At 51.5% G+C, this 10,905-nt stretch overlaps 1 protein-coding gene across 1 annotated transcript; it reads left to right on the forward strand.

The window, feature by feature from the left end:
- The first annotated feature begins 3,460 nt into the window (after window positions 1-3,460).
- Window positions 3,461-6,874, forward strand: GPHA2 (glycoprotein hormone subunit alpha 2). Its single transcript, XM_073354747.1, has 4 exons — window positions 3,461-3,469; window positions 5,315-5,429; window positions 5,952-6,136; window positions 6,773-6,874. The coding sequence occupies exons 1-4, from the start codon at window positions 3,461-3,463 to the stop codon at window positions 6,872-6,874; spliced, it is 411 nt and encodes a 136-aa protein (XP_073210848.1).
- The last annotated feature ends 4,031 nt before the right edge of the window (window positions 6,875-10,905 follow it).

A 10,905-nucleotide genomic window follows, 5' to 3' on the forward strand; every position in this document is an offset into this window, starting at 1 on the left:
ACCCTTCGTTGTTTCAAGATCCTTAATTTCCTCCCCTAAACTCTTGCCTGTCAAACAGCTGCCTTGCTCCACCCCAGAGACGGATGGATTGAGCTGAAACACACAAGCAGAAGTGCCACTAGAAACACAGCTGATGATCTCCTCACAAAGAACCCAACTCAGTCACGCCAGCTTTTCAAAGCCCTCTTTATCCAGGGAAGTCTGACATCTCAGCCCTTCTGGCCAAATTCCACTTTCTTTACGCAGCATTAAGCTTTCTGAGCCAACCCTCCATTTAGAAAAAGCTTGGCCCCAAGACTTAATCCAACAATAGCAGGTTTATATGTTGAACTTAATCCGATGCCTAAAATATGTCTGGGTGATATAAATAGTTGCTGGTAAAGAATTGGAGCTTTCTCCCTGCTCTTTTCCAACATGTTAAGTCACAACCCCCCTTAGTTTAATTCAACTCTCCTGGAATTAAAGATTTAATTGGCTTGGAGGAGAGAGGTGTTAAGAGCCCTCAGTGCTTTGAGGCTGGGCAGAGCTCTGCTAATCGAGTTAGTGTCTGGTTTAGTGACCCCACGCATACAGAGGCCCAGGGGAATCACATTCTCCAAAGATGCTTATGCCCCATTTTCAAAAGGACTCCAAGTCACTTTTGAAAATGGGGCTTAGGCAATTTGGAAAATTTGATCTTTAAGATTTTAAAAGTCAGGATCCTAAATCCATTATCCCCTAAATAAAGACAGGCCAGTGCTATTCTTACAGCAGGAAGGATGATCTTGTAGCTAAGGGGCTGGACTAAGCCACAGGAGGGCTGGGTTTGATTTTTGTCTCTGCCACTGACTCCTTCGGTAGCCTTGTGCAAATCACTTCCCCTCTCCGTGTCTCAGTCTTCAGCTAAAAAACAAGGCTAATTCACCTTCTTTTATCTATGTAGACTGTGACCTCTTTGGGGCAGGGACGGTCTCTCGCTCGCTGTCTGCCTGCCTGCCTGGCACAAGGGAAGGCCTGATCTTGGACAGGGGTGTGTACGGCACCCACCACAATGGGGGCCCCAATCTCAGTCTGGGTCTGTGCAGCACCCAGCACACCTGGGGTCCCCCAGTCTCGGTCAGGGTCTGTGCAGTGTCTGGCCCAACTGGAGGTCCTGATCCTGGCCAGGGCCTCTAACAATCTTGCCCTACCATGTATAGCAAATAAGAAACCCCACCAAAAAACCCCCAAACAAAACCACCCAAGTTGTTGTTTTGGTTTGAAAAAGAATCTTTAAAATGAATCCCCTCTCCCCCAGATCTCCCCCTCCGCCATTGGTCAACTTCAGCCATTTCCAGCCTGGGTTCAACTGCCTGTCATCCCCATAGCTGGATTTAACCTCCTCCAGAGGAGACACTGGGATCCCTTTGTTCTATAGTGGCAGTTTTGTTCTTTTGGGAAGGATCCTTCCCTTCCCCCCGCCTCTGGGTGGCAGGTTTTCATTCAGCTTTCAGAAGCAAGATCAAACCTGTCAGTAAAGATTAGGAGAAGGCAGCCATTTTCCTAGATGATAAGGCCAGAAGGGACCACTGGGATCATCTGGTCTGACCTCCTGCACAGCACAGGCCACAAGACATCCCTGCATTAACTCCTGTGTGAACCAGAGCAGACCTGCTAGAAATACCGACAATTTTTAAATCAAGATTGGATGTGGTGGAGAATCCACAACCCTTCCTTTTGGAAGTGGTGAATTCCCCCTCACTGTTACACATTTGTGCCCTGCTTCCAGTCTCAATTTGCCTAGTTTCATCTACCAGCCACTTGATCTTGCTTCACCTTTGTCCATTGGAATCCATTGCTCTGAGAACTGACTCACCATTTCACCTTGGGCAAGTCACTTCCCCAGCTCTGTGCCTCAGTTTCCCCACCATTAATGTGACCCACCCCACAGCAGAGCCAGAAAGGTTGATTCTTGTTTCTAGGGTACTAAAGGAGGAAGTGACGTCACCCAAGGGCTGCAGCAGGCCAGGAATAAACCCAGGTGGCCCGAGTTCTAGCCCAGCATACTAGCCATTGTACAACATTGTCTACTTGCCCATGCTTTTCCTGGAAGGTGCTGGGGTCTCTGCAGAGCTGGCACCGTCCCCTATCAAGCAAGAGACAGCTCAGTGATGGATGGAGAAGAGCAGGGATTTTGAGGGTTAAGGCATTTGGCTGTGGCTCAGGAGATCTAGGTTTTGGCTCAGCCACAGACTCCCTGGGTGACCCTGGGCCGGTTGCTGACTCTCTCTGGGTCTCAGTTTCCCCACCTGGAACATGAGGTTGATCATTCTTCTTTTGTCTTATTTATTTAGATTATAATTATCCCTTTAATCACAGATGGGGAAACTGAGGCCCAAAGAAGGGTGATGACCCACCTGAGGTCACTCAGCAAGTCTATCGCAGAGCTTGGTTCTAGAGACCAGTGATTAATTAATACACCCTGGCACACCAAGGAGAGCCACTGGACAAGGACAAGCCATTGTTCTTCGCTGAGCTGCCCATGGAGCCAGAGCTGTGACCTGGAGTGACCCTGCAGCAGTCTGGAGAAATTGTTATTAGCAAGAAATGGGCACATTTTGCAAAGGCAATGCAATTATCTCCCTAATGCACCGGTAGTCAGATGCGCGCCGGGGTGTCTAGCAGGGGATTTACTCCTGAGCTGGAAGCACCTACTGTGCTCCTGAGCTGGAAGGCTGCCTGCAGGAAGACATTATTGCAGTTTGCTTGGTCTGCAGAAGCACAGTTTGCTTGGTCTGAGCGGGCGCTTGCCATTCATTGGTTCTTTGGATCGCAGCATCTGGTACATCAGATGAGATGCAAGACCCATGTCCTCAACACTCATTAAAAGTCCCCTGGCTCGGTACTGTTAAATAGCTGCTGCTTCTCACTGGTGGATGTATAAGTCTCACCCCACCCCAGAAGCAGCTGCATCTCATTGGGAGGTAAAATGGGGTGAATACATAGTTTGCACTGTGCTCAAAACAAGACATACAAATCTAGCAACACCCCTGTTGTCTCTAGACAGCATGCACAGCCGTGTGGCTAGAGCTCCAGGCCTTTCCTTCTACAAGGACAGGTCTGGAGTTTACAGATAATCCCCATTGGCTGTTAGCAATATGGGGCTTATGAAACACACTTGAGTCTTTCCAATTCCGTCTAACAGAGGACAGTGGCACTTTCTGTCATGCACATGCGCATGAACTCTCTATGCTAACAAACTATTTCTTGCGCTGCCCCCGAATTGATGGTTCTAAGGGGAAGGGAGTTTATTGTAACCACGAGTGGTCTTTTACCCAGCTCCAAAGCCCCTTTTAAGCCAGAGCTAAGAAGGGCTTGGCCTCAGAAGCTGATGGAAGTTGTTGGGGTGGGATCTCTGAAAAAGTGAGTGGCTCTGGAAATCCAGAGAGCAATTTATTTCTCTTAGCTGGGAGGGCTGGTGGGGGCGGGGCAGGAGGTGGAGATGGGAAAAGTAAGAGTCCTAAAGGGGCAGGCTGAGGTGTGGAGATGCAAATACCTGAGCTAGATATAGCACCTGGGAGAGCTTGCAGCAGGATACCATGACTCGAGAGCTGCCCAACAGGACCCTGGTGCACGACAGCTGCTAACACCCTCTGCTGTGGACTTCCTGCCAGCCAAGCACAGATGGTAGGATAGACTCCTGGCTGGGGGGAATTGAAGGGGGCAGAAAGCTGGGGTCTGAGCTGCACTGAAGGCAGAGCAGGTTCCTGGGTCCTTTCAATCCTTGAGGCAGGAGGAGTTTGTAGGTGAAGAGAGAATAGTCATTAGAGGGAACAATTGAAGGCTCACAGGCTTGTGCTAGCCAACTTGGCTCCCAGAGTGGGGACTAGAACCCAGGATGCCCAGCCCACTGCTCTCACCACTAGACCCTCTCCCAGAGTTGCTGATAGAATCTAGGAGTCCTGACTCCCAATCCCTGCATACTAGTCAATGCACCTTTGATCACTGCTCTTTTGATTTGCAAGAGAAATTGAGTTGAAAGAGCTTGCTACAGTGAAAAGGAAAATCTATTTTACTGTATTTGCTGTTCAGTTTTACTCCAGGTAGAACTGTACAAATCTGAGTGGGCACAAGCAAACAATATGTGCTTTAATTGGACTAAATCGATTACTTGATGAGGGACTCTATCCTGGGAAGTTGCGGCTCTGAAAAAGATTTGTGGGGTGTGGTGTGGTAGAGAATCAACTGAATGGGAGCTCCCAGTGTGATGCTGTGGCCAAAAGGGCTAATGTGATACTTGGATTCACAAAGCGGGGAATCTCGAATAGAAGTAGAGAGGTTATTTTGTCTCTCTATTTGGCACTAGCGTGGCCAGAACACCCTGTTCTGGTTCAACAGTTCACGAAGGATGTGGATAAAGTGCAGAGGGTTCAGAGAAGAGCCACAAGAAGGATTAAAAGGAGGACTTGTGGCACCTTAGAGACGAACAAATTTATTTGAGCATGGGCTTTCGTGAGCTACAGCTCACTTCATCGGATGCATCCGATGAAGTGAGCTGTAGCTCACGAAAGCTTATGCTCAAATAAATTTGTTCGTCTCTAAGGTGCCACAAGTCCTCCTTTTCTTTTTGCAGATACAGACTAACACGGCTGCTACTCTGAAAGAAGAATTAAAGGATTAGAAAACCTGGGTGACAGTGAGAGACTCAAGGAGCTCAATCTACCTAGCTTATCAAAGAGAAGGTGAAGGGGGGGACTTGATCACAGTCTAGCAGTACCGACATGGGAAACAAATATGGAATAATGGGCTCCTGAGTCTAGCAGAGAAAGACTGGAAGAAGGTGCACATTTTTATCAGTGAGGATAATTAACCACTGGAACTAGTTCCCCAGGGCAGAGGTGGATTTTCCATCATGGACCATTTAAAATCAAGATTGGTTATTTTTCTAAAAGATCTGCTCTAGGAATGATTTTGGGGAAGTTCTCTGGCCTGTGCTGTACAGGGGGTCAGGACAGATTATCACAATGGTCCCTTCTAGCCTTGGAATCTATGAACCTGAGTGTGTGGGGAGGGGGGATAGGGACAGCCCAGACTCTGAAGCTTGGTCTATGGCCTTTGCCTCAGCACATCCCAGTCTCTTCTGTTCCCAAAGGCTAGAGCCCTTCCACTCAAGAAGGATCCCCATTAGCAGTATAGGAGCTAGGACACACAGCTCAGAGGTTCAGATTCCAGCCAGCAGAGGCTAGCTGTGCACACATGCATGCATGTGCACACCATTCTAATCAGAGCAGTCCCTTTGCTCCCACCTCCTGCTGCCCTGATTCTGTACCCTGAGCATGTGCCATTCCCGTTGCAGAGCCCAGGCACCATGCCGTCCTGCCATGCTGTCATCATCATCTCCCTGCTGCTGATCCTGATGGTTTCCCCATGCTGGAGCTATGAGACCATCGGGCCTGGCTGCCATCTGCACCGTAAGGACAGAGGAGGGGGGAAATGGAGCGGTGCCAGGGCTGAATATGGCACCAGGGAGCCAGGATCTCCCTAAACCTGGATCTGATGCTGACCCCCTCCCCGTGGACTCCTGAAATTGCTGCATTTTACCGTCTGGGAAACTGACGCACAGCAGGGGGAAGTGACTTGACCCTGAGGTCAAGCATAGTCTGTGACAGAACCAGGAATAGAACCCAGGAATCTCAGTTCCTAGCCACTCTGCTCTAACCACTATAGCTCCCTGCCCCCCACAGTAGACTTTTGTACACCTGTACTTTATAGGGATGCTCATGGCTGTAAACCCACTTGAGTGTTCAGTGCAGGGGATGGGTCTTTTGGATCCTAAAGTTGCCAGTTCAAATCCCAAGCAAGTAGGGTCCTTCCTGCTCTGTGGGCCTGGTGTGGAATGAGTTAGTTGGCTCTCTGCCCAGCCCCTACCTCATCAGCACAGATGTTGAGGGCAGGCCAGGCCATGAAGACTGAACTCTCCTCCGTCTCCATAGCATTTGATGTAACCATCAAGAGCGACCGCCGTGGGACCTGCCGTGGGTCCCATGTGGTTCAGGCCTGTGTGGGCTACTGCGAATCCAGTGCCTTCCCCTCCAAGTACTCCGTCCTGCTGGCCAGCAGCTTCAAACACAACATCACCTCTGTGTCCCAGTGCTGCACCATCAGCAAGATGCAGAAGGTGAGCAGGGCTGGGGGATATGCCATAGATCCTGCCCCACAGTGTGGGCCCAGGCTGGTATGAGTCTTCCCACAAACTCAGCCAGACTGGGAGACATGGGGCTCCCGTGTGCATGCAAAAGCTGGGATGATAGATAGAAGCAAGAGAGAGGGGGCTCGTTTCGAGGATACACAGGTATGGGGGAATCCAGTAGCTCCCCAATGATTCACCAGATCCCAGAGACAGCAGCTGGGATCGAAGCGCTTAGGGGAAGCTGGATGGACACAGCGGGGCTGATTCTCAGCTACTTTGGGGATTTGGTGCACGCTACAGCCACACGAGTGATGTGACTGGCAGAGGTGCAGCGCACCCTGGTCTAGCACAGCGCTCACGAGAGGGGATCTTCAGCGCTGGCTGGAATCTCAGGGCTACTCTGTGGCCCTTTCAGAATCCATCCCTGCCAGTCAGTGTGGCGTTAAAAGGGCTCTGCTCCTAGGAAGGGGCGTGGCCAGAATGCAACATTCTCTGGCTAGTCTCTGCCCCCAAGGGATCATGGGAAGTGGCATCCGCTCTAACTTGCACCAGGGCCTGGAATTCAGGGTGGGCACCGGGGGTGGGCACCAGTCCCTCTCTCACCCTCCCATCCCCCTGCCACAGATCAAAGTCCGCCTGCATTGCCGGGCCGTCCGCCACGAAGAGATAGAGATCTTCACTGCCAAGAGCTGCCAGTGCGACATGTGCCGCCTCTCCCGATACTGACTCAGCCAGGGAAGCCCTCTCCTGCGACACCCAGGAACCCACAGCCTGGGCTTGTCTAGAACTGTGCATATTAACATGTGTCAGCAGGAGCCACTGCAGTCCACACCAGGCTTGCTTTGCCACCACGAGAGGGCACCCCGGCTGCTCCCAGCTTTACCGAGAGCTTCAATTTGCCAGTTTGCTGCTGTTGTAGGTTTGTCTTTGCAAACAGATACCATTAGCAGTCAGCCCCCAGCCGGAACAAACCGCAGAGCCAGGCTCCCCAACCCAAGTAGGGCTGTAAATGGGTGTTGCCTGTACGCTGGGCCTAGTCAGAGAAATTCATGGGCTCCTTTCCCCTCTGCTGTGTTGCCAAGAAGCCAATACCTGATCTCAGGTTAATGTATCTGGCTAGAGCAGGGGTGGGCAAACTTTTTGGCCTTACGGCTACATCGGGGTTGCAAAACTATATAGAGGGCCAGGTAGAGAAGGCTGTGCCTCCCCAAACAGCCTGGCCCCTGCCCCCTATCTGCCCCCTCCCACTTCCCACTCCCTGACTGCCCCCCTCAGAATCCCTGACTCATCCAACCCCCCTCCTCCTTGTCAGGAGCTCAGGGGCCAGGTAGGATGGTCCCGCGGGCCGGATGTAGCCTGCGGGCCGTAGTTTGCCCACCTCTGGGCTAGAGCATAAAATATGTTCCTTCCTGACCCTAGAGAAGAGATCAGCTCATGCCTTGGCCCCTGAGAGTTGATTGTCATTCGCAGGAAAGATCCCTCCATGAGTAGAACATGACTGAATCCTGACCCCATAACAAACGGAACCCTTTAAGGCCCCTTTATTTACCAAGCAGAGCATCCTAGTACAGAACCAGAACCTAGGCCTCCTAGGGTGTCTATGGAAGGAAAGTGGGTTCCCATTGCTCATTTTTATACGGGAGTGCCAGAGGCAGAGCCAGAGACATAGCTTGAGCCTGCACACATCTGACCTCACCCACACCTGGTAAAAGGCCAGTTGGAGCTGGTATAGGGCGTAGTGTAGTGGGGTAGCTAGAGGGCTGTGTTTTATATACTGGCGATATGGGGTCTAGTCGTTCTGACCTGCTTTGTGACCATGTGTACGTTCTTTCTTCTTACTGTGCTTCCCATCATTTGCCTATTTCGATTGTGAGCTCTTTAAGGCAAGAACTCCCTTTCACTCTGTCTGTGCTCCCTGATGGGGGCCCTGATCTTGGTCAAGTTGCCGAGACTCTAATATGAATAACAACACTGCGTTGGGGCCAAGGCCTACCTGTGCTTCCGCTCTCTGGCTGAGTGCTATAGTATGTGAGCTATTCAAATAAATGATCTTGCTGAAGAAACTTCAACTTGCCCAGCAGTTTCTGTGCCAAACAAACCTTTCCAGCTGGGCTGCTTAAAGGTGTCAGGCCCAGCTGCTAAAATTAAGCAGCACTTAAAAAAAAATCCCACTCATCTTGGATCACCTACAGTCTTGGTGACCAGGAGTTTTGCTGGCTGCAAGAAGCAGCATCTCCTCTTGATTCTCACGTCATAGGTGTTAAATCCCTAGATGGGTTCTGTACAAGTCATAGAAATAGGCAGGGCCAAATTCAGCCTCAGACCATGGCCCCACCAGGGAATAGTGTTATACCAGGGAGCCAGTCTGCGTAGGAAGAGGCAGAAAGGGCCAGTGGCCAAAGCCCAGACCGTGAACAATTAGAAGATAAGAATTCAGTCTCAGCTTTGGGGGGTGGAGGTGTGTGTGGGGGAGCGAATCTAGGGGTTATAGTGTGGGGTTTTGGGTTCTATTGCTCACTCTGTGAGGGGAATGAGGTCTAGGGGCTAGTGGTTAGAGCAGAGAGGGACTCAGAACCAGGACTCCTGGGTTCTATTCTCAATGCTGAGAGAGGAGTGGAATCTAATGGGTTAGAACCGGAGGGGCTGGGAATCAGGATTCCAGGGTTCTATCCCTGGTTCTGGGAGGGGAGTGGGGTCTAGTGGGGTAGAGCAAGTGAAGAGGGGAGCCAGAACTCATGGGTTCTATTGTAGTCTCACCATGTGACTGTTGTCACTCAGTGCCTCCGTTTCCCCCTCTTTAAAACAGGGATAGCAACCTTCATTGCACTGGTGCAAAGGTTAACATCATCAGAGGAGGGAAGGGGACTCTGGGCTGGGATAGCCTCTTGCTGAGCTGATGCCCTAGACCCACAGTCTGGTTGTGTAAAGGGCCTCATCTCCCAGCCAGGTGTGTAGGTGGTTCAGAAGTCTGAACTGGAGCCCCCACCCCACTCCCAATGTGCTCAAGCCACTTGAGGAACCACTTGGCCTTCAAGGAAAGCTCTACTCTGCACACGTGGTGGGGGTAAGGGCATGGGGTTGTGGCAGAGGGGGACTAGACATGGGAGCATGGGGCAGAGACCAGGGTGGGGCTGATTTCTGTATCAAGGAAACTGACTTCAGCTAGGAAACTTTATTCTGATTAGAGAACACTAGGAGACCTGCCCCTCCAAAGGCTCTTTCCCACACACAGCTGCTATCAGTCCAGGCCACTCCTGCAGGGGCAGCAACAAGCCACCGGGGGCATGATCAATGGAGATCCCTGCAGGTCCATGAGCGGCTGGTAGCTACTGCCCTGCTGGGGCATCCAGGCTAGGAAGAATTCAAAGCCTTCACCGCTGGCCCATGGTAGGGACCCGCTGCCTCACTGGTCCATGGGGGCAGGTGCTCCTGCTGGCTGGTAGACAGACATACTTGCAGGGGCAACTCATTGGCTGCCCAATGGGGAAGGTAACGCACGCTCTGGAAGCCTGCTGGTCCATTGGAAGTGGTCTGCCTACTGAAGACGTATTTGTGGCTTGAATCTCAACACCATGCCTCCATTTTCCCAGCACCCTCCAGGGGCAGAGTCCCACAGGTTCCCCACCTCTGTTTCCCCAGCATCCTCCTGGAGGGGGCCTCCTACTGGCATCACCCCTAAGTCAAGGCACTGGCTGAGGGTTCAGTTCACCCATTTCTCCCCCCCTGGTGGCACATGGGTGAAAACACTCCCCTCTCCCCTGCTGCCAGCATCCGTGCCTGCAGGAAGGCAGACAATGGGTTAATGCTGGGGTAGATATTCCAGAAGCGGCCAGAGGTGCAGAGCTGGTGATAGGGTTCCCTGTAGGGCACTCACAGGATGGGCTTCTTCAGCCTCCTCTGACATACGACTACCTATGGTATGGGGAGTGATGTATCCTGCCCTAGGATGGAGTGGGGGGAAAAGCAAAAGGAACCGAGTTAGAATCAGACCATATAGATCAGCACTTCCCAAAGTTTTGCTGGCACGAGTGCATTTCAACAAAGTACTTCCTGCCGGGACCCCAGCCAGTGTGGAGGGCACCATTTTGAAGAGCAAAAGGGCATTGTCCGCACCAAGTGACCAAGACCATGTACCCACTATGTATGCAATGTCACACTGCATAGAGGCAGCCATTTTGCTCTACAAAATGGCAGCCTCTACAGTGTGATCTCATCCATATGGAGCAGACGAGGTCACACTGTGTGGAGGATACCAGGCTGTAGAGCAAAATGACATCCTCCATGCATCATGACCTCTCACACACAAGGGTCACACTGTGCAGAGACAAATGGCATCCTTTGCATATTAGGGACTGCCCCAACCTCATCTGCTGCTGGGGTCAACCCCCCTTTGGAAACTGCTGATATACAGGCTCTTTAATGGGGTGGCTGCTGCTGCTGCCGCCCTCTTCTGGAGAGAGTCAGCTGTGCCCGGAGTGTGACTTGAGCAGTCCTGCTAGTGGAATAGCAAATGAAGATCGCTATTGGCTCAGACATTAGAGTCCTCGCATCCCCTTAGAGTATCTGACCCTTCCAAGTGTGACTGGGATTATACCCCACTGGAAATGCTCTGATCCCCCTCTTAGAGACAGGGAAACACCACACACAACTAGGATTTGAAGCCAGGACTCCAGGGTCTCATTACAGAGCTGTATCCACAAGGCCAGCCCTTCCTAGGCTGCAGGGAGAAAATAGTGCTGGTTTCTATTCGTACTGGG

The sequence above is a fragment of the Lepidochelys kempii genome, chromosome 7 (genome assembly GCF_965140285.1).
Source record: "Lepidochelys kempii isolate rLepKem1 chromosome 7, rLepKem1.hap1, whole genome shotgun sequence".
Classification (NCBI taxonomy): domain Eukaryota; kingdom Metazoa; phylum Chordata; order Testudines; family Cheloniidae; genus Lepidochelys; species Lepidochelys kempii.

What these genes read in the sequence shown, in the direction of transcription:
- GPHA2 (XM_073354747.1), top strand. An exon ending in GCCTGGCTGCCATCTGCACC is followed by an intron (nt 5,430 to 5,951) that starts GTAAGGACAGAG and finishes CCGTCTCCATAG; the next exon opens with CATTTGATGTAACCATCAAG. An exon ending in CCATCAGCAAGATGCAGAAG is followed by an intron (nt 6,137 to 6,772) that starts GTGAGCAGGGCT and finishes CCCCTGCCACAG; the next exon opens with ATCAAAGTCCGCCTGCATTG.